General features: G+C 29.7%; 2 protein-coding genes and 1 long non-coding RNA gene across 16 annotated transcripts in view; 1 reads left to right on the plus strand and 2 right to left on the minus strand.

Annotated features, from left to right (window-relative positions):
• The window catches only part of LOC108000558 (uncharacterized), a 64,694-nt gene extending 56,794 nt beyond the window's left edge, over positions 1-7,900 (minus strand). For 4 of the 6 annotated variants that reach the window (XR_009831212.1, XR_003698360.2, XR_003698362.2 and 1 more), the window contains exons 1-4: positions 7,666-7,899; positions 7,497-7,548; positions 6,696-6,818; positions 5,935-6,376 (exon numbers count right to left, since the gene is read on the minus strand). This is a non-coding gene — a long non-coding RNA (uncharacterized LOC108000558). Of the gene's footprint in view, positions 1-5,934; positions 6,377-6,695; positions 6,819-7,496; positions 7,549-7,665 lie in introns of all 6 variants that reach the window. The other 2 variants (XR_009831210.1, XR_001766569.3) reach the window with 2 other exon arrangements.
• On the plus strand, positions 165-22,911 carry LOC108000557 (ammonium transporter Rh type B). Of its 6 annotated transcripts, none has more exons than XM_062079718.1 (12): positions 165-587; positions 8,806-9,026; positions 9,772-9,904; positions 10,440-10,499; positions 16,619-16,805; positions 18,432-18,582; positions 19,386-19,533; positions 20,139-20,357; positions 20,447-20,529; positions 21,746-21,889; positions 22,177-22,342; positions 22,594-22,911. In XM_062079718.1, the coding sequence occupies exons 2-12, from the start codon at positions 9,018-9,020 to the stop codon at positions 22,749-22,751; spliced, it is 1,458 nt and encodes a 485-aa protein (XP_061935702.1). In that variant the 5' UTR covers positions 165-587; positions 8,806-9,017; the 3' UTR covers positions 22,752-22,911. The 6 variants fall into 6 exon arrangements, with proteins under 6 accessions (XP_061935702.1, XP_061935704.1, XP_016916446.2 ...); XM_017060957.3 differs by lacking the exon at positions 165-587 and adding an exon at positions 3,178-3,513; XM_062079719.1 differs by lacking the exon at positions 165-587 and adding an exon at positions 3,178-3,513 and having other exon boundaries at positions 16,628-16,805.
• LOC108000554 (signal recognition particle receptor subunit alpha homolog) lies at positions 16,235-26,249 on the minus strand. 4 transcript variants are annotated; one of them, XR_001766568.3, is made up of 9 exons: positions 26,014-26,249; positions 25,423-25,792; positions 25,035-25,179; positions 24,831-24,969; positions 24,198-24,733; positions 23,682-24,096; positions 22,097-22,201; positions 18,418-18,646; positions 16,235-16,748 (listed from the first exon to the last, which is right to left on the minus strand). XR_001766568.3 is itself a non-coding variant. In XM_017060953.2 (7 exons), exons 1-7 carry the CDS (start codon positions 26,128-26,130, stop codon positions 23,464-23,466), a joined length of 1,848 nt encoding a protein of 615 aa, XP_016916442.1. In that variant the 5' UTR covers positions 26,131-26,249; the 3' UTR covers positions 22,454-23,463. The 4 variants fall into 4 exon arrangements, 1 of the variants encoding a protein (XP_016916442.1); XR_009831206.1 differs by having other exon boundaries at positions 18,418-21,953; XR_009831205.1 differs by having other exon boundaries at positions 18,418-22,201.
• Positions 26,250-26,833: the final 584 nt, after the last annotated feature.

A 26,833-nucleotide genomic window follows, 5' to 3' on the forward strand; every position in this document is an offset into this window, starting at 1 on the left:
GTCGTCCTTATTTTAGCACCTCCGTTCGTCTTTATTTTAGCAATTGACAACGCGTTAGAACAAATAGTAGATTCGATAATCAACTTCTTGTTACGATCACGATTTTCTTCGTTACCCCGTCTTTATTTTAACATAATCGTCTCGGTATGTACACAATTTCCATCGATTCGTGTCTCAACGCAAATCGATCGCGTGTCATCCGCGTCGACATTGAACGACTACTTATTTGTTCCTCGAGTTCCAACTTGTTCGTCTTCGAGCGAGCAACCAGACCACGTTTCGTGTCATCCGTGTTCCTTACGTTTTTTCCAATTTTTCGACTTACGATCGACCAAAAATAATCGATCGGTTTGCGAAAAATAAAGTGGTTGAAAATTTATTTTTCAATAATATTTGTTTAAACGAGTTAATTTCGCGATTGACTACACGTTCCAAAAAAATATATTTAATCGGTGTACACGGGGTGCGTCGATCGGGTTAAACGCGGAAAAAACGGGAAAAAAACACGAGAGAAACGGCACGCAATATAAATTATTACAAGCCATATTAGGACTTCATCGTTCTCCAAGTTTTTCTACAGAGACACGGTAAGTAGGACGTTCCTGTAAGTAGATTATAAATATAATATCTTCGTGTATCAACGATATCGCGACTCGTTCAATTGCTCGTTTTTCGTTTCATAGAAAAAATAAGCGAAAGAATGATTCTCCATCGAATCAATTCTTCCGTTTTAATTGTGTTCAATTAAAATATTGTTCCAAAATAAACATATCGCTCGGATGCTTGTTACGAATCAAATTTCTATTATTCGATTTGCCTTTTTTCTCGAATGATACGAGGTAACGGTCGTTAAACGATTCCAAACGGGTATTCCAAAATTGATCATAAAATGCGAAAATCCGTAAGCTTCTCGTTTTCACGGATTTCGCGACTTTGCCACCGATTTCGATCGCAAACAACAAAGTACACAGTAACGATGTATATTTCGAGCCAAACGATACTTGCTTATTTCGGAATAATATTGTAATCGAATAAAATATTAATCAAAGAGAATCGTATGAAATTTTACGATGAAATTGGAAATGGTCCATGATATGAAAAATATCTTCTTTCGATCGGTGATTGAGAGTTCGATACGATTAGTTTCGAGTCGTATTATAGTCGTATGTATGTATTAATTGAGCAGAGGAGAGATCGATACGAAACCGGGATAAATTAAATCGAATCTGTAAATGCGGACCAATTACCGAGGCTTTAGCTCCGCTTGTGCACTTAACTCGGTGTAATTTACAACCGACATTCCGTGTGTTGATGCTTTCGCGAGTCTGGTTTCACTTAATCTCCGAAGCTCGGATGCGTGCACACTCTGGTCCACGAATAATGGGGTTAAAGATCTCGCGTTACGTTCGATAAATTTACCATAAACTTACTGAAATTTCAATTTCGGCCAATTAGGATAATGGAACGCGTAAAAAAATAACAATCGTTACTTTGAACGATCGCTTTATCGCGATTACAATAATTTCGCCTATTCTGTAATAGTGGTAATTAAACGTAAACGAAATCTTATAACAGTTTGCGATATAGATGAACATGATTTTAACTTTCGATTTCTTCTTTCGATTCGATGAAACGTATCGTAAATGGTATTTGACGATTTCGTTCGTCATCGTTTTTGATATAGGAATAACTCGCAATGAACGAAACGGAGAAGGATTTTTTTGTTAATTAATTCGCTTATTTCTAATTTAGAGAAGCAGCATTTAGAAAAACGTTTTAAAAAATATATTCCGTAACGCTAAAAATTTCATTAATTTCATTTCCTTTTCTCGACAAACATTCCATTCAAAAATTGAGAAAATTATTACACGATCGTAATACGGGTACTCGAATCTTCTTTTAAAATTAAAAATTTTGAGAGAAATAAATTATCGTCGTTATTCAAAAATTTAGAATAAAAATTCTAGAAGAAATTGATCAAAATATAAATTCGCGGTTCGACGAAGAAAAATATAAACGCGATGGAAAATTGATTTTCTCGTAAGAAATATGAAATTTTATAAATAACAAGGGGAAAAAAGGAATAAAGAGACGAAAATTGATATTAAAAATGTTTGGAAGAATAAAAGTGTGTATGTGTGCTTATAAATAAATATTAATTGCAATTATAGCTGATCAATCGTACGAAAACATAAGACTTAAATCTATGAAAAGAATATAAGATAAAAAAATTTGAATCATGAAGCGAATTATTATTTTTCCGATTAATCGAAGTAATCGAACGATAAATCATACGTAAAAAAGAAGAATAAAAATTTATCGAAAGAACGTGCTATTTTATAAATTATGTAGAAAAATTACGCGACGTATACATTTATAAATATAATGAGTAAATTATATAGTCGAATTATTTTGTCTGCAAAATCAATTTTGCACAATATTTATATAATCGAGCGAATAAAGAAGTAATATTTATGAAACAACGAATTGAAATTGAAATATATATACATACAAAATTATGGATGAGAATTTGGACAACATGTAAGAAAATTGTTAATTTTTCGTCAATTGAACGAACAAGTGAAAGGATAGACAAAAAGGGAGGGGCAAAAAAAAAAGAACATAACGTAACGAAAAAAAATAATAAATCAAAGAGTAATCAATAATTAGCTAATAAACTCAAAATTTCTTGTTGGTTGACCAAATCTATCGGCCATTTTGGCCATTTTATCTATTTCATGAGTGATTCCCCAAACTTAAAATGCGATTCCTCTTTTCGATTCAATATAAACGAATCAATCGACGATATAAAAATATTATATATATTTGTACGAATCGTTTAAAAATGATTCGAAAAATCATAAAACATCGTTAAGAACGCATAATTAGCGATGAAACATTTTACGAAAGAGATTTATAGATATTTGAAAACGATTCGAAAAAAGCAACGGATCGTTCGAAATATCATCAATTGTATTTCCACAATCTGTTGTTCTTCGCAATCCGATCGACTTTCCCCTCCTTCTCATCCCGTCGCGACGTAATACGCGATGAAATATTTTGCCACGAACATCATTAACGCGATCGTTTCAGAGGACTGGACATAAATAAATCCTCATTCTCGGACGGCACACTTTCAATTAGTCCGGCTAATTGTTGACGATGATACGACTCGACCGAGTGGTTTCACGTTTCAACTTGAGAAATTCTCGCATCTTCGTGGGATCCGTATCGTTGCCTATTTCTGGAGAGTTAGACCATGCCTTCGTATCGTCGACAGCGTGGAATTATGTAAAAGGACCAATTGTTGCCAATTCACAGAGTTTATATAAACTTGTCGAGTGTTCTCGATGGACAACTATAGTGTTTTGTGCGAGGAAATCGTGTTGAAAACGTGGTGGCTCTTAGAAGAGAACCGTGACCGATCGTTACCGGACAAGAAATAAGGTTTGAGGTTGGACACGATCGTTATCGCGCGATTCGTTTCGTCAAAAGGATAGAAACTTAGCAGAGGTAGGATAGATCGATCGAATCAATTTTTCAAAGGATATCTTTCCACTTTGTCGTACACTCTACAACTATATAGACTTTCACCATTACACGAAATATTTACGCTCTTTTGCTAAATTAATCGTATAAACTGAGATAAAATCTGGGGTAAATGCAAATAATCGATCGTGTAAGAATAAACAGAATGATAAAAGCGAACAGGCGAAAATGATCAAAGAAAGAAGAAATGAAGAGAAATCGAATCATTTAAACGAATTCAGGGCTGTTCGATGAAAAGGAAATTCGATTTGTTCGCCGTGTGGGCAAAGAAGTGTACGCGAGGCAGAGGTTCGTGGCAAATTGATTTTCGTCCATGTTCCCCCTCCCCCAACACCTGGAATAGCCATACGCTGGCGAGAAAATAGGGATGAGGAAAAAATAAAGACGAAAGGGTACAAGTAAGCTAGTTAGTTAGCCGAGCTCGTCGTTATTCTAAAAAAAGCCCCCTCCCCCTCTCCCCTACCCTTTTGTAAGATAAATCGCATAATTTATGAAACCAGCTTCCGTATAATCCTCTGCAATGTTTGCAGGGGTGATTTGCTTCTGTTTCCATCGAGAACCCATTCCACCGGCCGAGTTTTCCGCGTGGAAATAATTGTACCGCTCGCAAATCAACTCTGCTCTCCTTTCGCCAAAGAGAAACACGACCACCATTGGGATAGAGGGAAACTTCCTTGTTTCGTCCATGCGTTATCAATTTGTTAGTCACGCGAATCGGCCGATCCTCTATCTTCCTCATTTTTCCCCGAGTTTAATTAACTCAGACTTTTCTAAAAATTAAATCCCATATTTTGTTTCTCTCGAATAAAACATCTAAACTTTTTCTAAAAATTGGCCAACCAACTTTCCTGAAACTTTTCTGATATTTTTAATATTTTCTCATTCACAGAATTCTTAGTTAATTTACAACGATGTTATTCGTTCGTTCCGTAACTATTCATATCTATTTTTCTCGAGTATTGATTTTTATATTTGATTTAAAAAAGAAAGAAATAATAGGGGAAAAACAAAATGCGCGAGAAAAGAGAATGTTTTGAGTAAAAGTTTGAATTACGAGTCCCATATTTTTCCGGCGGCTCGAAATCGGCACAAGTTTTTTTCACTCTCTTCAGTCAATTTTCCATTCAATTCGAGAACATTCTTCCATACGAATATCGATAACTTTTATTTTTCTTATTTTTTTTCCTCCCTCCTCCCCACTCATTTTTATCCTTCTTTTTTTTTCTGAGTATTATATATACGAACAATAAAGGGGGATAGCATTTATCCAAAATTCCTTTCCTGAACATTATTAAAATCGTCGAAATAATAGGAATTCGAATGATGCAAATTTTTATTTTACTTTAAAATTACATTATTACATTATTTATAAATAAATATTATTTATTAAATTTCATATGCAATAATAAACATTATTAAATATAGTATAATCCAGTATATTTTCACTTGTTGTAATGTAAATTTATTATTCGATTGATAATTTGATAAAAAAAAAGAAAAAAGAAAAATTAAATTGATAAAGATTAAATGAATATATACACGATTTTTAAAAAAAAAATTACCGTTTCGTTTTGTTATTCCGTATATAAAGTTATATAAACAGTATCGTTCAGGCATAGTTTCATTTCTAATGCATTTGATCTCGATTTCGTTGACAATCGCGTGACGCTTTTTGCATCGTCGATAAGAAACTGCCTTTCGAATTCGACGAAGAATCGACCGTTGTGGTTACGAGTTAATCGCGGAGTAACAATCGCCGATTGATTTCCCCTTTTATTCATTGCTCTCCAACGAAAACAATATCATGCGATTTGAAACAGAAACTTTTTAAAGAATTAAAAAAAATAAAAAGAGAAGATCGTTTTATCGTACTTTAAATTCCGAAAAATATTTCTCCGCGATTTTATTTCCATTTTATTTTATTTTATGTTTCATTCTCCGTTTTACTACTTTCCCTACTTTTTTTCTTTTAAATCTTTAATAAAAGATTTTAAAAAAAAGTTAAAATAATAAGAATTATCAATTGTGTTTTTACATCAGAGAAACTTGACTCTTTTAATATCGAATACATCTTCTACGTATGACATTTGAAAGAAAGGATTTAAAAAAATTAAAATAACGTAGATTATCGATGTATCGATGCGTTTCTTATATTATAAAAATTCAAAGAAATGATATACATGTAATATGGTTATATATTTCAAAAAATAGAAAGGAAAAATTTGTACTTATATACTTTCTAACATTGAAACTAAAACTTATTACTTTGTAAGTAAAATTTTTATCTATGAAAAATATAATCGCAGCCAATTATTTTCAATTATTATTTTTTATAAACCGATATTAATTATACAATGATAATAATAATGATCTCCTAAGTCTTACCTCTTTGAAGATTGCTGTAAATTGGAAATTGGAAATCCTGTCAACGACGTTCCATTTACTCTTCTTTTGCACAAAAATTTATTTATTTTCAAGTAAATTCTCTTTTATATTATTTTCATATTATTCTTTTGCAAAATGTTCAAATTCACAATGGTTGGGTAACAGCAGCAAAATCGTCTTTATTTTCTTGACATAAATATTGATTATTGTATACTCTACCAAAAATGAATATAAAAATAAAATTAAAATAGAAAAATAATAAAAAATTAATTTTAATGCTTTGTTGTATTCTTTAATCGGCGAATGAGCACTGACTTTAATTTCGCGTATATTTATTATAATTAAATTTACTTAAAACTATTGTACTCGAAAATATTTAAAAATACTATTACGAAACAAACACTGAATCTACTGACCACATTGCACATGGTCACAATATAATCTGGAAATAAAATTACATAAATAGAGAAAGAAGGATGTAGAAAAGAAAACAATATGTTTTCATATTTTTTTTCTTTTTTCTCTCGAATATTTATTAAAAAAGATATTGTTATTAATAACATCTTGTGCATATCATATAGTGTATTCGAAAAAATATTCGAAAGTTTTTTTCAAGGTTTACATAAAAATTATGGATTATTTATATTAAAGTATTTTCCACTATCATTTTAATATTTTCAATATATAATATAATAATTATGAATCACATAAAAATTATACTATACAAATAGTAATTCAAAATAAAATATAAAAATACTTACAATACTTATACTTCTTTCTTCGATATAAGAATTTAAATTTTACTTCTCCTCTGTGAATCATCATAGCATCCATATTGAAAATTCTTTTTCTGCTTAAAGTAACCTCAGTAATCAGTTATATATCTACGGAAAAAAATTTTAAATAAATGTATAAAATTGAACCGATTTTATTAAAATAAAACAACAATCTAATTCGCATTCCTATTTTAAAAAATAATAATACGAATCAATATTAACTCTAATAATCAAATACATAAATAAAAAAAATTGATCGAATTATTCTTCAAAAAAATCAATTATCATTTAAAAATCAATTAATAATGAAATATAATTACATTAAATCGAACAAATATGTATAAATGAAATAATAGTATAAAAAATAAAAAAATAAGTATCAAATAAATATTATATAATAAACTAGTCACACACTTAAAGCAAAGCGTCTAATCGTTGCGAATTTCGATTACAGAATGACACGTATATTATGTTTAGAATTTCGATACGAACGAACTTGAGCGTAAAATCAAAACAAATACAGAAATGACACGCGAGTTGAATCCATGAATCCTAATTAAAGGAGAAATATATATGTGTAAATATATATATAAAAATATATGTGTGTAAATTATCTAGCTATTTTCATTTTTACGTGAATAAAAAGATAAAAAAACTTTAAAATAATTAAGTACTTATTATTATATATGTATTGAAATAAACAAAATTTTATGTTTACACGAAAATCGTCGAACTATTTCTCAATTGTCGTGTTTGTCGTCAAGTGTGTGTAAAAATGTGTCTTACATCTTACGTGTATTACATCCATCCATTTTTGATGCTTCAATCAAATGATAATCTGTCACAAATATATTTAATTTTGATATAATAATGAATAAACAAACAGACGTTACTTAAATCATATTCAATTAATCATAATAGAATACTTTATACAATATAAATTTTATATACGTACTTTTACCTACGAAACGAGTCCTATCACTACACTTTTCAACGATAGACTGACGACATGCGCATAATGATGCGCACTGATTCGTTTCGCTGCCAAGTTTTAGCAGCTTTTTGATTGGCTAAAATGCTATTATTCTCTATTTGCTTTAGTGCGCGAAAATTGAACTATAATATTTTATCATTTAACTGTAGATTTCTATATATCGAAAATAATTTCCAATAATTAATTAACTTTCTCGATTAAAAATATAATAAGAGTAAATTATTGTAATTAATTTAATATAAAAATTATTTAAATTAGAATTAATTACCAATTGATTAAAATTAAAAAAAAATTTTTTTAATTTAGTATATTATATATTTAAAAAATAAAAAAATAAAAAATATATAATGATAATAATTCATTTTTATTAATTATAAAACAAATTAATAGAGAGATATTTAATAGATCAATTTAACACTAATTTTAAGTGAATAAAATTTTAAGTGATAAATTATAATAGTAAATTTCAATTTAAACAAATTATTACAAAATGATAAAAAGTCCACGTCGAATTCGACATTATTTTTAATTGATTGTAATATTAAATTTTTCGAGATTTTTTTAAATATGCATATATAAAAAACCGATTAATCTTGGAAAAAAGAAAATTAAAAAACTTTTTTGATTGGATTCTCTAACAAAAGACATTAAACTATATTAAAAAACCACAATACTCTATATATATGTAGTTATATATTATTTTTGCAACACGGTTCAAGCTTCAATCGTGTTGAATAAGGGGATAGACCTTATATCCGTTGGGGAGATTTAAACGACGAGGTCAATCAGGATCAATCGCGATGTAATTGAATCGTTCATCGTATAAAAGGATAAGCGATATCGCGAACGAGCCGATATATCGAGATATCCGTTCTATGTTTAATTTCTACTCGCACCAATCGTATCGTGAAACGAATGTTTCTGTGTTTTTATTTTTCAAAAAAATAGACGCAAATAAATTGTCGATAGAATGATTAATTCATTCGCTTTAATTCGAGTATTTAAAAACTGTTTGTCAAAACAAAAGTGGAAATGTAACCAAAGAGTATAAAACATCATACAAGTTATAGAAGAATATACGAAAATTGATTTTTCTTTCAGCGATCGTTATGGTCTATGGTCATCGTTTCATCGATATTTGCTCCACCACCATCATTCTTTTATAGTCGTTCGAATTAAGATAATCTCGAGAAACACGATTTAAAAGCGCAATTTTATTCTCATCAAAAGGATATTATGTGATGATCGAGAAAGTAAAAGGATAAACGGATTTTCTCTAATTAGTCAAAAGTTACAAGATTATCTAGATCAAAATGGGAAAGGTACAGTTCAAATCATTTGATATCGTTATGCATGGATCTTTCATCCAATCATGATTTTTCATATAATATGGATATTTTTACATATATTATGCCTAATCTAATTGTATTACATTTTTATATGCTTTACTTTGCATAAAAAGCGAGTTGAAATAAAATTAAATTAATTTTATTCAAGGCCATATTTTGTTTAATCGATTCTGTTTCTAGAGATAAACTATTTTTTCGAACATTTAAAAAATATCAACATTCGTCATGATTAAATTGTAAATATTTAATAATTAATCATAATTGAATCAACGTTTCTGTGTTTGTCACGTTTTTTCTTTGAAGTGTAAGATGATAAAGTCGATTAGGTAACAAAATATAAGGTGACAAAATCATAGTCAAAATAGCGTTACAAGATTTTATATCATCTCATTAAATCTCATTAAATCTCTCTCTTCGTCGCTTCCACTTTACTCATATGATTTGCCTTACAAATATTATCTTTATAAACGGATTAAAATGGTTTTTCTATTCTATCTCTTCTATTCTCAAAAATTTCCAATAATTATCCGCTCTATCTTTTTGTTTCATCCATTTTAAGCGTATTTGTATTGCGATAATAAAATATAATGACTTTTAAATTAATCGAATTATTTATAATATTTTATCTGAAAATTAAATAAATAATAATAAAAACGAAATACGGATAAACATTTTTATCCGAATTTTATTCATTTCCTTCTTCTTTCTTTCACTACAGGGAATGTTTTTCTCAAGCGGAAAGCAACAAGTATACCAGCTATTCTTCATCCAAATCGTCTTAATTATAATAATGGGCGCATTGATGACATATGGATCAGAAGCGAACGTTAATTTACTAAAAAATCGCACAGGTCGGTATATGTTTGGATATCTACACCACGTGAACTCATCGATATAAATGGATAAGGAAAAAATCGCGGGAGAAAAAAAATATCATTACTTCGTATTTTCCTCGTTATTGATCCATTATTTTACCTAATTTTAAACAAATTACAAGATGTACAACGAAACAATTAGAAAAAGAGAAAAGAAAGAAAAACGAAATAGATAAAAAAAGCGAACTGCTTTTCTTTATCTACTTTACTTCTATATCAAAACTATAATAGTAGTAATAGTGAAAATTATAAAGTGTCGCTAATAAAATTGTCGAATAAAAGTGAAAGGAAAAATATTTTGCGTTTGTATTTTGACATTGTCGAATTTCGAGGTTAAATCGAAACAAAAGATCGGGGGAACCGGGAAAGAAGAGAAGAACGTTTCCGATTTTCAGCAAAATGAGAATAAAAGGAGAAAAGGAAAGATATCCTCTGGCATGATCTCGTGGAATTCATAAAATTTGCCCAACATCGAGCGTGCACACAACCGAAGGAGTAATTAAACTTTCAGGCGAACACGGACGGAAACACATCAAGAAGCCGGATACAAATCCGTTACTAGTTTATCCGAGTGAGTAACGAATTTACTTAATTCTATATTTATACTCGCCCTATGAGAAATGAAATACGGAAAGATTTGTCCTTACTTCATCTAGTAAAAAACGAACCGTTATCGGTCGATTTTGATGTCGAGATTTATGACTTCTCGACTCTTGCATACACTTTGAGAACGTGCAAGTATGCAGATTGTTAAATTCATGTAACAAGCTTAAAATCTTCTTACATAAAAACGCTAATTCCAACAGTGCATAATTTGCTTCTTTTTTCGTTTCGAATCAAATTTTTAAAATTTCATTCGTTCTTTGATGCTGGAACGCTTATTCGAGACCAACTTGAATCATTAGACACTTTATCAATTAAAGAATTTAAATATTATTGAGAGATGCAAGTCAAAGTCTAATAAAATTTAAATATAAAAATTTAATCAAACATTTTTGAGTAATATTGTACGTGAAACATTTAAATTAAAGACAATATTTTAAATAAATCAATTTGTTACAACGACATATATTCGACATATATCATTATGCATCGAATGATAAATTTTTTTTAAAAACAATTTATCAGTTATTAAAATTTCTAATGTGTCTTCATCGAAAAAAAAATATAAATATAAGTAATTATCTAACATTCGATACGTGATGCGATCAAATCAAAAAGACTATTAAAAATTCAATTAATTCAAGTATCGAAATTCGTTTTCAAATTTAAGGAATCGCGTTAAATAAAAAATAATAATTATCTATGCAAAAAATAAATATTATAAATAAAAATTATACAAAATAATAATTATAAATTATTAAATGAATGTTTATTAAAACATATTCACATAAAAGAATCAAATTTATTCCTCTTATTAAATCAGAAATAAAAATGAAAAACGAAACGATTCGTCTTTTCTTCTATCGTGCCAACAATTCGTTCGAATTCGTTAGAATGTTTAGTCACTTTAGTCGGTAGAATAAGTACGCGATATGCGTGAAAATACGAGATCAAAAGATCAAACCTTTTCGTTCCTTCAAAGATCGCATCGATTTCGAAAAAAATGTTCACGGTAGCTCGATTCACGATGCATCGTATACCACGCAGAATCACGCGAATCGAGTGTCGTACGAGTTACACAATTCCTTCTTTATAACCAGATTCGGAGAAAGATAGATTCCTTTCTCTTCGTTTTCTTCTTTTTTGTCTATATTATATATCCTTTCATTCGTCTTATATCCTATATTTTTTTTACGCTCAAAACTAATGGATAGAAGAAAGACGTACATATATACTTGAAAGAGAGAAAAAGAGAGAGAGAAATAAGTCGTTCGAGTGTAACGCGATACCTGGGTTGAAAATCCATCGTGAAAAGTAAGAAAATTTTGTCTCCTTTTATCGAAAAAACCAATTGAATTAGCAGTTTGAGTATTCGCGACAAACATCCACTTTTCAATCTCGATCGATTTTCGAAGAAAATTAAAAAAGGGGAAAAAAAGTAAAAAAAATCAAGGCTGTAGCGAGGTGACGAAGAAAGAGAAAGAGAGAGCGTTGAATAATTTGGCGAAAAATAAACTTTTTCGCGAGGAGAAACGGAATACTCGATGGACGAACGCATAAGGGGTAAGCCTATCGCACGCGATCGTGCTCCTCTTCATCCAAAGTTTCTTTCTTTGTGGTTTTTGGCCACGTTCGATTACGCCCTCGAGGTGGACGCCAGTAACAGGCAGAACAGCTACTCGCCTCATCTAAATGGAAAACCGACTTCTTTGCCGGTCACGTACACACGTAAGTTCTTAGTAGACTCGATCTTTTTCAACGGGGACTTCTTCTTTTTCACCCTTCTTCATCTTCCACCTCTATCTTCTCGCTCCTCCTTCTTTTTCCAAGTTTTTTAAATCTCTCTTACGATATATTTTCTCCTTTCTCCATTCTTTCCTTGGAGAAATCTTTTATCTTATCATATTATCTTATCACCGTTTCGTGATTTCGAAACACTACGCTTCCATTTATCTTCTTTCATTTTTTTTTCCTCGATCGAATGGAATCATATCTATTCGCTATGTATCTTTTGCATAAAATTTAACGCGAAAACGTTTGCATTCGAAATAAGCAAATGATCAAGTAGGAAAATCGCAAAAGATTAAAGAAGAAAAAGAATCGAAAATATTCTACTTTCTTCTCACTTTGTGATTTATTCGATCATTATTTCGCACATGTTCGACTTTATTAATTTTTACTTTCTTCTTTAGCTTAGTTTTAATGGCATCTTTATTCTTATGTTTTTCTACGATTCTAATTTTTCCTTTTGTTTCTTTTCTCTTCTCTTTTTTTTCTTTTCACACATTCGTTTCATTTTCATTCTCTCTCTCTCTCTCTCTCTCTCTCTCTCTCTCTCTCTCTCTCTCTCTCTTCTCATCATTCTATATTCCTTTATTCTTCATTTTACATTTCTATTCTCTCCTTTCTTTCTTTATTTTCATCCTCTTCTTTGCCCGCCATTTTATTCCTTTTCATCTTTGCAAATTGAAGCCAAACTACGCATTTTCCTTCATTCCTTTGCAAATTTCCTCGTCAACCTCTATAAAGAACGTCGGATAACAAAAGAATCCGAGAAAAATAAGCAGTTGAAAGATGGGGAGACAGATAGATATATATGCGTGCGTAATGTATACTCCAGGAAATTCACGTATGCCTGAGAAAGGATGCAAAGAGACGACGTGTTAGGATAAAGTACTTATTTACTTAATATATTAAAATAGTGTAGCTACATCAAAAACCTCTTCGTAAAATATAGCTTGCGTTATACTCCAAGAGATTGCGTTGCATTGTCATTTCTACGAATTGATCTCTTCACGATTGATCACTTTTTTTTCCTAGAAATAATAATTTTCGTTATCTATGGAATATTTTTATCGAATCTCATTAATGGAATAAAATGTTGTTCGGTCCATAATCTAAAATTCTATTTGGGCATATTTCACAAACGATATCTCAACATTAACATTAATAAATATCTTTTAATTTCAAGTAATCGAGATTCCCGGATAAATAACTAGATTATCATCTATAAATGATAATCTATAGAAATGTATCCGATAATAATTGTTCATTTTATCGAAACATATTCGTTAATTCGAAAGAATTGTAAGCTTCATAAAAGCTGTGAAAATTGAACATATTTCTAAAGAATCGACGAACATATTCTATGAAACTAAAGTCTTGTCTGGTCTAGTCGTTGAAATGGGGGAATTCGTAGAGAAAAAGAGATTTCTTAAGATAACTAAATCTTTAGAGAAACAAAAGAATGAAATTTCTAAAGGCGTCTAGGAGCGAAACGTACCGTGTTGTTTTAAAATTTAAAGCAATTCTTTCTTTATAAAATTAATTCCTCTACAACATCGTACGGAATCGTTCGCTTTGAGATCGCTTTGTTATCGCACCACGAATCTGTAATCAGAGTATGAGAACGAATAATAAAATATTGTAAAAGTGACAAATTGATGTAAAATTCACCAGTAATCGAACGATAATAATGGTAAAGCATTACATTCGCAAACGTAACAGAGACGCGGTGTCTCGCAAATTTTCAAAGTGGAACAACGCGAATGAGCACATGTTCAACACTTTACCGGTGGAATCTGAATTTCAAAGTGATACTTGGCATAGATTACAAAACCAGTTTTGCAGCCAGTGGCATAATTGTCGCTCCCTCCTAATCTCGTTGCTTCTTAAAGATTATAAATTTTCAGTCGGGTTTGCGTTTTCTTTCATGGAAATCGCATTTTCACGATCAAATTTCCTTTTTATGGTAATCATAATTGTCAAGAAAAAATCGTATCTGCCAACGATACGAAAATCTAAATGTATTTGTTTTTTTTTTCATTTAACTAAATATAAACGTCAGCTACTCATTTTTTATTTTTCACAAAACACAATATAGAGAATGTTAATAATAAAGATATAAAATAAGTTATTGCGAAATAAATTATATTATATTTTATTTTTCTTTTTCTTTTTTTATATATTTTAAAATCATTTAAAATATTTTAGGATCAAAGATCAAAGTAGTAAAAAAAATGCTCAAAAAAAAATTAAAATAAACATCTATCAAATATCTTTGTGTCTTAAGTTTTTTTTATCAATGATATTTTTAAAAAGAAATGTGGAAATCGGACAACTTTTGAATAAATAATTCGATAATCGGTGAATCTTAACTATTCAATCGAATCATGTTGCCGTTCATCAATTATTTTTAGTTTGAAAATCAGTTAATACGATTTCGCTGCAACTTTATCGTTATTGATTCTTTCCTTTTCGAAAATTATCGATTGATAGATGTGAACGATCAAAAAATCAACAATCATCGAATCTTTTCTCTCTTTCTTTCTTTCTTTTTTTGTTGCTTTATCTCTTCGACATAAAAATGACAACATAAATAAATTATATGGACACTGAATCGAATAATTTCAAAGTCAATAGCTTTTCGCAACATAGATTTTTTTTTCTTTCCCATTTTTATAATTTCCACTTTATATTTCGTTTTATATTTTTCTCTCCTTTTAGAGAGAGATTTGCAATGAAATAGATTCGCAATGAATCTTTCCCTCAATTTTTCGTTTAATCTTAAAAACGCTTCTTTATCGATATTTATTCGTACTTATACTTTCACCAATAGTAATTTATATATGTACAAAAATGCAATATTTTTTAATTTTAATTTTTTTAACGTCTCGATCTATCAATAAATATATTTACGTGTATTTATTATTTTTTCGAATGATGCTCGAAAAAATATTTCTATCTAAATTAAGTTAAATTAAGAAATATTCTACTGAATTTTTACTTAACTTCTCGGTTATTAATTATCAGAATATAAATTATCGGCGAGCAACGATACGATAGTCATATTATAAATAAATTTATTATTTAATCGCGAACAATGGGAACTCCTGGATCGATGGAAGAAATTCTTACTCGATTCAAGAGATGAGAACACGTATATATAAAGAGAATATTATTAATTCATGGCCGATGATTACGCATATTAAACATACGTAAGATCGATTCGTTCGATTCGAAACTTTATTTCCTCGAACGAGTTAATTTTCTCGCATCGTCAACGATGTTCGACAAGAGAAATCCCATCACGCAATCGTTATCGGCCCGCTATCTCCGTTTTGCCCGCAAAAACGGTGACCCGGATCAGCCCGATTTTCCGGTTATTATGCATTCACCATTGAACCAGTGACACTCGGTGATGGATGAGTCTCGGAGCGAAGCGTCAATTATCTGTTTCAGGCCAAATTCTAAGACGTCTATAGCTTTTCCAATGATTTACGAACATGTTTGATGGAAGAACGACCGGTGTGTCGTCTCCTGATCCAACCGTTTTTCGCGTTTCATCTATTTCCGCTTAATTTCGTTAACGGGTGAAAATTCAACTAAAGAGATTGATTAGAATTAGTCCATCGGCGAGGAGTTACAATTTATTTCTCTCTCTCTCTCTTTTTCTCTCGTCACAAGATAAAGCGATGCGCTAGAAAGAAACCGAATTTTTATCATAAAAATTATACTCAAGTATCGACGACGAATGAGTATCTATCCATGCCGAATATCTTTCCCAGATACGAAGACACATCAGAAATGATAAAATTATTTATTCAAATTTATTCAATTTTCTCACTAACAGCTTTGTTTTCGAAATAACGAAAAATTCGAAATAAAGGGAAAACAAAAGGAAATAAATTCATAGTACAAGTGTTTAAAATTGCATTGAGAATTATCTATCTGTAATAAAAATAATATATACGTATATATTATAATCGGGAAAAAAAAGAGCGAACGAATCACCATTACGATATTACAAATACAAATACTCATTTCAGATTCGTTTCGAACGATTATTATTTAAACGACAAATGTATTATACAATTGGATTATTCGTTTCGCGAAAGGAAGTTCCGATTCGAATCCGAGCTGTAATTACGAAGCCGATCAATTAACAAGCGATTAACACTGATCTGGTCGAATAAACGAGCAAATCGATTAACCGCACGCGAGTCATGCATGCGCTCTTACAAACAGCTTTCTCTCTTCTCCCTTTATGCGTACGTGCAATTTCGGGCCACCGTTAAAACGGTTCAGTGTATCAAGATGTCCACGTGATGATCTGGATTGGATTCGGCTTCCTAATGACGTTTCTAAGGAGATACGGACAGAGCGCTGTTGGACTCACTTTCCTTCTAGGTGCTATTCTCGTCCAAGTTGCCATCATCTGCGAAGGAGTGATACACATTCAGAAAGATAACAAATCTTACTTGTCATTGAAAAGGTAGGATAATAATTTCTTTATGCGTATATAATTACGTATATAATGTATATAATAAACGTATATAATTATACGTCGTACAAGCGTTTAACCATAACGAAAAATAACTTTATTAACGATATAGAACAACTCATCGTTCAATTGTCCAAAAAAAGATTGATTTCGAAAAAAAAAGTCGAAAAGACAATACTATATTAACTTCTTCATAAAATGTTAATTCTTTAAAAACAAAGAATCATCTTTAAAAATTTCAACTTTTCGAATAAATAATATAAATAATATAAATAATATAAGACAGTTATTTTAGAAACCGGATAGTCTCGTAAATCGGCGATTGCACGGTTAATTCCATCGAAAACTTTCTCAATATTCAATATTCAACGAATATAGTTGACGAAGCGTTTCGTTGAAATAATTAAACTTTTGTCCTAAAACTGATGGAATCTAAATATTTTAATAGCAAACCTCATAAATTAGACGATTCGATTTTGATTTTCCTAATTCAACAGGATTGTTTAAATCAGCGAGCGATGAAACGATAAATGATGATTGGTTTCTCCTATTTATAAATAGATAGATAATGATATCAAAAATGAATTTTTATAACAATTTAAAAAGAAAGAAGAAAAAATAATGGAATAAAATGAATTATAAATTTTTTAAAAAATTGAAAATTTTCCGTACCACTTCTTCACGAGTTATATTCTCTTAAAAAATTTTTGTCCGAATTTTACATCAAGGGAATATAATTTGACGAAAGGAGATGACGTGCGATAATTTTTAAAAATTTTATATAACGTTATTTGATATGTTTATTTTACACGTATATAAAAATATCTATATAAAATTCCATACGATATATATATGATAGATCAAAATATAAATTATATACACATTTTATCCATAAATCGAAAAACGAAAAAAGGAAATTGAATAATTTAAGATATCATCGCCATCTCATGAAAGATCCAACTTGCTTTTAATTTATAATTTACGCAAAAATTTGTAATATCATGTCAAACAAGAAGAAATATCGTGCGAAAAAGATAGAAAATACGTGCCACTAAGTTCGTTCGAAAACAAATATTGAAAATTAATTAATTATTAATTATTACTAAAAATATACGCACTTTTATACTTACTCTTAAAATTTTAAAACCTTGAACAAATTTTTTCTCGTCGATTTTAACGTTATTATTGAACGACCATCAAATATCGAGTAAATGCTATCTTAAGAAATACGTTTGAAAAATAAAAGAATCATCGTTGGATAAGTATCGATCGCGATAACTTCTATACAGGATATCAAATATCCTGATATGATCAAATATAATGATATTTTTCATGGAAGAAGAGGGAGCGATTAAAAATTGTCGAAAATATTAAAAGAAAGAGAAAAAAAAAAGAATAAAATAATAGATTCGTATGTAGCGAAATCGAACGAGAAAAATATTACGATACTTACGATTAATCGATTCAACAAGCTGTTCCTAGATAACTAGTCGAAAACGCGAATCCATGTTACGAATACTGATTTCTGATTTTCGAGTTAGTAAACTCGTAACCGGTTAATAACGATAAACGCATCGATATCGAGGCATATCGATCGACTCACGTGATCATTTTCAGTCTGCTCAGCGCGGATGTTGCAGTTGCCACACCGTTGATATCCATGGGTGCTCTTCTCGGTAAGACGACCTATATGCAGCTCGTGTTCATGGGCATCGTTGAACTGATCATGTTCACCGTGAACAAGTACGTGGGTGAGCATCTGCTGATGGTAAGTTTACGCTTTCTTCCTTGAAGGCAAAAAACTGTTTATCACGCTCGATTTTCGGGCATCGCTGAAAACAAACGTTCGAAATTGAACGATGAGCGAGGTGCAGAAATCGAACGGGATAGAATTTTAAATTTTTTATGAAATGAAAATAAATGAAAAAAAAAAAAAAGAAAAAGAACAAAAGGAAAAATTGTTGATTGATATAAAATAAATATTATATTACGTTAAATCGAACAAGCTTTTGATCGAGGAAAATGTATACAATAAAATCAGATGTATACAAAATACTTACAAATACTTTTTTTAATATATGTCATAATTCTGAGAATCAAAATTAAAAATTTAATTTACCCATTGGATATTAAGATTAAGTGGAGATGTCATCGATTTTATTTTGAATTTTAATTCTTGATTTGCACAAACCTTGATTTGAATCGCATGTTAAGATTTATAAGATAAAAATATCATTGCTGTAAAATGAAAACATTTGAATGAAAATTAAAATGAAACAAGAATTCTTCTCTTTATTTTAGAAATGTGTTTAAATTATATCTAAAAATTCGAAGCAATCGCCAATAGGAAGAAAAAAATAATGTTTTAGTTTTCAATATTCTCTTTCGATCGATAGATCGAGCGAGATACAATAATAAAAATTACAATTAATTGTAATCAACTTATAAAAAAGAAACAGATATGTTATAAATAATAAGTTAATAGATAATTAATGAATAGATATATTATATCATAAAAAATTCATGTTAGAATAATTGTCTTATTATGTTTTATGATACAATTTTTCACAGACCGTCGATGCTGGTGATAGCATGTTTGTCCATACATTCGGAGCATATTTTGGACTTGCCATTAGTTTCGTATTCGGGATGAAGGAAAAACCTAAGGAGCATCATCTCGAAGGACCATCTTACAATTCCGATATTTTTGCCATGATTGGTTTGTTTTTATAATTTGCAAAATTTTAACTCGTACCTTAACGAAATGTTTACGCGAAACGAAGGATATCTATACAGAAGCGGGAATATACGTAAATAGGAAAAATCTTTATAATTTATTTATACTTGTGCATATAAATAGCACAAAAACAATTTACATTTTTTATACACAACACAATATATTATAATATTATACATTATAATATTCTGTATTATGATGTATAATATAAGAAAATCGAACTTTTCATTCTTACATATATATAATTAAAAATTCCCATTTATTTATATGCTCGCAATTATATACATGTATCCTTTCGTTCTTAGATCTCTGTTTTATTTATAACCTAGAAATATTGAAAAAAAGATGATAAATTTTGGGAAGAAAAATATAATAAAATTTTCGATGAAGCGAAGATTTAAGATTCGTTATTGAAATTCAATTGGAAGTAATTTTCTCGAATACATTTCTCGTTCCGAGATCCGATAAATTGAAACATAGATACGACGACGATCGACGTGAAACGCAAAGAGCAAATAGTATTTACACGTGTTCGCGAGAGAAGCAAAGAGAATAAACTGTGGAGAAAACTTGGTTTGTCCCGACAGGTACGATATTCCTATGGTTGTTCTGGCCATCGTTCAACAGTGCCGCTCTCGAAGGAGACGATCAGCAAAGGGCCATTATAAACACCCTTCTCTCCATCTCGGCCAGCTGTGTGATCGCATTCGCGACCTCTGCCCTGGTCTCCAAGGATAGTAAATTCAACATGGTGCATATACAGAACTCAACGTTGGCCGGCGGTGTAGCTATCGGCACCGCAGCAGGTACAAGACGATCTAATTAATCGGAGATTTACATTGTACGATATCTCGTCTATGCGTCTAACCGGTCGACATTTTCTAAATAAACACAGGCATGATGTGCCAACCGGTCGGTACTCTGGTCGTAGGCGCTCTGGCTGGATTACTCAGCGTGCTCGGCTACAAGTATATCACGGTAATTCCATCCTTTTTATTCGCTCTCGTTATAAATGCGCATCACGAGTCTTTTCCGTACAAGGAAAAAAAAATAACATTCGTTAAATTAGTAATCATATCTTCGAACATTCTGACAATAGAATGTATTCTTAAACACTTTCTTTTCTTATAGTTCTTATAGTTCTTTCTCCTTCACATAACGAATAAATTCCATATGATTAGCGGAACGATTCGTGGAAAACGGATAAAACGGAAAAAAGTTTTGGTCAAAAGTTTTCATCCATACGATTCATTCGCGATAAATCGTCTTCTATAACCCGTCTTCTATAATACTATATTCTTTATACACTTCTATATACTTTCTTCCGGCTTCCTTCGACTCTTACTTTTTCGCTGTGCAAAAAAATTTTCGTTCATACGGATAACGGGATCGAATGCGAAGATTAAATCGCGTTAAATCATCGATTTTTTCACGATTTCTTCCCTATGTTTCTTATAATATCAATCGTCCGATAAATGCCTATCGTTTATTATTTTATCAATAAATCAATTTATTTAAAAAAAAAAACTTTTAGATTATCCGAATATTCGAGCGATACATTACACGTATATTCCTTTTTATAAAATGAAATCTTTCCATACCGACAGTGATAATTTATTCGGAAAACCAGAACGAGCTTTTGTTCATTATGAAAATGTTCGTGTATCATTTATCGAAGAATCAGACGGGCCTACTTTCTTCCTGCTTGATTCTACCAGTCAAAAGAATTTTATTAAATCTCGTTTAAGTTCGAGAATCCAGAGGATAAATAAGTAGCTCACTTGGGATAAGATAAATTCGTATTTGGTTTAGATCCAAAATACTCGACGAGATTATACGAAACAAACATAGTTCCAAGACTCGTTGCATCGATTCATTTTACCGTGTAGCTCTTAGGTACATGAATACGTCATTAATCCAAAGGATTCGCGTCAAGACGAATTATTAACCGCACAGTCCTCTCCTTACGAAACTTCGATTTTCGGCAGAATGCGTGAACGCCTCACGAAACACGGTACCATAGCGTATTCCAATGTTTAATATACTTAAAAATAGGAACGTCAAATTAAACGTTATTAAAATATATTCTATCAAGGATGTTAAAAGAGAATAAAAATTCAAAAATTACGATTCTTTTTTCTAATTCAATTAAATAAAATTTCTTTATAGCAATTATTTTTCGTTTTTTTTTTAGCCACTGATCCAAAAGCATCTGAAGATTCACGATACTTGTGGAGTGCATAATCTCCACGGAATGCCCGGTATTCTGGGTGGCATTTTCGGCGCATTGATGGCTGCCCTTGCCACTGAAGCTTCTTATGATTATTCCCTTTACGAGGTATGTAAACTTCTATTTCGTAACTCAAGATTAATAGTTAATCGACACTTTTGATTTCGCGAGACTATAACGAATAAATATCATAGTGATTATAATATCATTAATTTTATCTCGATCATACGTACAAACATATGAACGTATTTTCAATTGGATTGATTGAATTGATTTCGATGAAACTCGAATTAAAATATGAAAAAAAAAACTTACAAGTTTGATTAAAAATTATGACCGATCTTTCTTGTATCATCGTCTTATTATTAAATTTGTCTCTTATTATTTGTCGTTAGATCTTTCCGGCGCGGGCACCAAATTCTGAAACAAAGTTGGCCGAAATGAGGAACAATTACGATATATCTGCCGGATTAAACAGGACAGCTGGACAGCAAGCTGCTTATCAATTATTAGCTCTCATAATTACATTAGGAATCGCTATCATCTCTGGATTAATAACGGGTAATCATTTTTTTTCTCAATCATCCGATGAGATTTTCAAATAAATTGCATAATTTTTCGTCTTATTATTTCTACTTATTATTAGAGTGGAAAAAAAATAAACTTGTCACATTTTATAAAATCTTCTCCTTTCTTTTTCCATTTTTTTTTCTTAGAAGGAAATACACATTTGGAAATGTAAATTTATGCAATATCTCATTTTCGGATTGCATCAACATCGTACCGAAATAAATGGATAAATTGTTATGTAGGTTTAATCATGCGTGTATTAATCTGCGGTTCCATTTCCGAAGAGCAAAAATTTGATGATGAAGCTCATTGGGAATTGGAAGAGGAATCTTTGCAAGGATCAAAAATTAAAGAAAGCAACAATTGTAGTAACGAGCAATTACCAATGGGTCACATGTAAGACGGATTCTTGTTCAATCAACAGCGACAAAAATATTAGATGTGTACGAGAATGAAAAAGAAAAAGATATTGTAATTTTTGAACCTTGAAAAAAACTTGTACAATTTATTAAACGATTATATTAAATGTTGTAATATTAAACGCATATTTATCGATGAAATAATTGTTGCATACGAAATTGTTTATACATTCAACAGGTAGTAGTTAGATACATTAAAAGAGAGAAAAATCAATATTATAGAAAATGAAACATATAAAATAAAATAATTATTTTCAAACAGAATATATATAGAAAAAAAAAAGCGAGAAATTCAACAATGGTACAGTATCCAACTTTTTTCTCATTTTTATTCATATTTTATATATATATTTTCTTTTTTATAAAACTCTGTAAATTTATCGTTAAATTACTTGTAAAAAAAAATTGTATAATGCTATTTACCAAATCGTCTAGAATGTTAAAAGAACTTTTTACAAAAAATAGATCAAAAATAATCTTTTAAACAGTTTTAAATGTGATAATATGTTATTCTTGTTAAATTTTTTTATATATAATAATAATAATAATAATAATAATAATAATAATAATAATAATAATAATAATAATTCGTTTTTTGAATTTGTCTGTAACAATCGATTCAAATTTTAATTATTTTTCTTTTCTTATCTTTTAATAAGATATATCTCTTGTTACTTGTTACTAAATCAACAATTATTTCATTAATGCGTGTACCACGGCTTTGGCGTTTAATGACTTTAAATCTGTATAAGTTTGTCCTGTTCCAACGAAAACGATAGGTTGTCCGGTAATATACGTCATAGAAATTGCTGCGCCTACCTGAAAACGATATATGCGATATATACGATACAACGATAATATATATCATTATAGATCGATTTTAATATATTTTTTCGATACATTCTATTCACCTTATCATCAATTGTATCAAATTTAGTTAATACGATGCCATCAATGATATGAGGATTGGAAGATTGACTATGATCTGCTAATGCTTGATTGAACTTCACCAATTGATCAACAGCTTCGTTTCCAACAAGAGCTTCGCCAACGAAAAGCACCACATCTGGCTCGTTTACTTTGATTAATTTGGCCAAAGCTCTCATCAAAGGTTCGTTATCTTGCATTCTGCCTGCAGTGTCCACCAAAACTATGTCGATTTTCGAATCTTTGGCAAAACGTATCGCTTCCATAGCAATACCGGCAGCATCTTTTCCATAACCTTTCTCGTACAATTGAACCATAGATTGATTTCCATGTTTTTCCGGTGGATGAAGAGCATTTAAATGACGCATATGCGTTCTTAGTTGTTCAACTGCACCAGCTCTAAAATCAATTATTCCAACTTATGCGATGAAAGATGTTTATATATTAAAATGAAAAATTGATGGAAGATTAATAATTTAATAATAATAGAGATATAATACCTGAATGTATCACACGCTGCGATAAGCACACGGAAATTATTCTCTATGAGCCAGAAACAAATTTTCGCTAAATTTGTTGATTTTCCTACTCCATTCACGCCGCAGAAAGTCATAACGTAAGGTCTATGATTATTCTTTGCTTCCATTGCGTCTCGTAAAATATCTACGCGCCTTTTTGGAGATAATATTTGCACTAATGCGTCGGTCAAAGTCGCTTTCACGGTACTAGTCACGCTATCGAACGTACCAAGTATTTTTCCTTCGAGTTTTACACCGACGGAATCACATAACTTTTTAGCAATATCAGCTGCTACATTCTTCGAAATCAAATGATCTTTCAATTTATCAAGAACCGGAGCCATATCCTCGTGTTTCAAACATTTATTACCGACCAAACTCTTAAACATTGAAAACATTGAACTATTGCTTTTCTTTTGCATTTGTGGTTTCGAATTCTCCATTTCTTCTTCAGATTCATCCTCGGAATCACTTTCAACTATTATGTCGCGAATACTACCTTTCATTTTACCTACTAACTGTAAACGTTTATATTTTATAAAAAAAAACAATTATACTTTTTGATTATAAAAAAAAATAGTTCAAAAATTTAAAAATTTAATCAATTGTTATCACCGTTTTATCGGCTGCAACATAATCACCACTCTCTTCTGGTTTATCTTTGGTGCGTTCTAAAGCAGCAAGATCTTTAATGGTCCCACCTAATTCCCAAACACGAGGTTTCTTGCCAGCTTTTTCAATTTTTTGACTTTTTCTGTGAAATATAACTATTTTATCCATCTTATTCTTAAATATTACGACACGAGATCTAGAACTTACTGCTTATCAACTTTCTTCTTTTGATTATTCAATTTTTGTGCCAATTTCATACGATTTGCGATTAAAATTTCTTCATCTATTTCTCCATTATGATTTACTCGATTGTTTTGTTGTAAATCTTGCTTTATAACTTCTTGAATTTTCACTACAGAATTAAATAAAAATCAAAAAATATAAATAATTAAAATATATTGAGAAATATATTGTCACATTGGTTACATATAATCTTGATAATGAATGATACTAAGATTACTATAAAATTCAATTTGAACAAATGATGATATTTATCGAATTTAAAAATATATATATATATATATATTTATGAAACAACTTTTGAAAAGCTGATTTTAAATATCAAAACAAATACAATGCAATTGCAAATACATACCTTGTTTTTTATTTTCTTTGTCATCTTTTCTTTCAATCATACTGGCAACAGTCTTTTTTGATTTTTGACTTTCGTCGAAGGTACGCATTTGTTTAGGTATTTTAGCCTGAGTCCTTGCCCATTGTTCAGCCATAGCTAATACATGTTCATAATTACTTTGAAATTCAAAGTTAGAAAACCATTTGGAATTCTCCAATTCATTTTTAAATCTATCTCTAAATTCTAAATGAATGTCATTTAAAAATTTATCTATATATGACAATTGTAGTATTTTTTGATATGCAACTACAAATACTAGTTCAAACTCATTATCGAGTTTATATTGTAAGCGTAAAGAATCATATTCAAAGCTATGATTTCCCGAACGTTCCTGCAAAGAATTAATAAAAAATGTTACTATGATAAATATTGATTATTCGACAATTAATTATTCCAATATTAATTAAAAGTATCCTTTCTATTGCATTTAATTTGTATAATATTACATATAAATATTACATATAAATTTACATAATATTTCATATTTCGATATTATATATTGGCATAATGAAATTCAAAAACATAAAAAATCTCGATGAAAGAAACACTTACTTGCAATATGACACTTCGTATTAATGCGTTAACGCTTGGGGCAAATATTTGCGAGGTACTTTGAAAACACCATAACACAATACCACCTTTACTGAATATGGTAAATAAGTCGAGCATAATTGCACGATTTCTTAATAATAAAAAAGATGTTTAATTCAATATTAATCTAACCTATACTTATAATCGTGTTATTTGATTTTTGTACACGTCAGACACTGTAAGAAACCTTAGAATAAAAGATATAAGATACGATGAAATGTAAACATCAAAAAGTTTTAAGGCAACTTCATATTGCAACATAATATCATTACATGTAAACTTGACTTTTTGGTAAACCATATTATTATATAAATCATATACAACATTCAAAATGATAAGTATATATATATATATATATATATATATATATATATATATATATATATATATATATATATATATATAATAAATTTATATAAATTTATAATGTTTATATAATAATAATATATATATATATATAATAAATTTATATAAATTTATAATGTTTATATAATAATATTCATTTAATATTCATTTTTGTCTAAAGTAATTTTATTCCTAAAGATTAAAAAAAAATAACAAAAACGAGAGTTAAATTTAATTATATGAAAGTTAATATAATTATATTCATTATTGATTACAGTATTATAATTTATATCATATAGTTTATGTTTATATTATATGTATATAATAATTAAAGACAAATTTATTTTGAATTATTATTATTATCATTATTATTATTATTACTATTATTATTATTATTATGATCATCATCATCATCATCATCATCATCATCACCACC

The sequence above is a fragment of the Apis cerana genome, linkage group LG9 (genome assembly GCF_029169275.1).
Source record: "Apis cerana isolate GH-2021 linkage group LG9, AcerK_1.0, whole genome shotgun sequence".
In the NCBI taxonomy this organism is placed as follows: Eukaryota; Metazoa; Arthropoda; class Insecta; order Hymenoptera; family Apidae; genus Apis; species Apis cerana.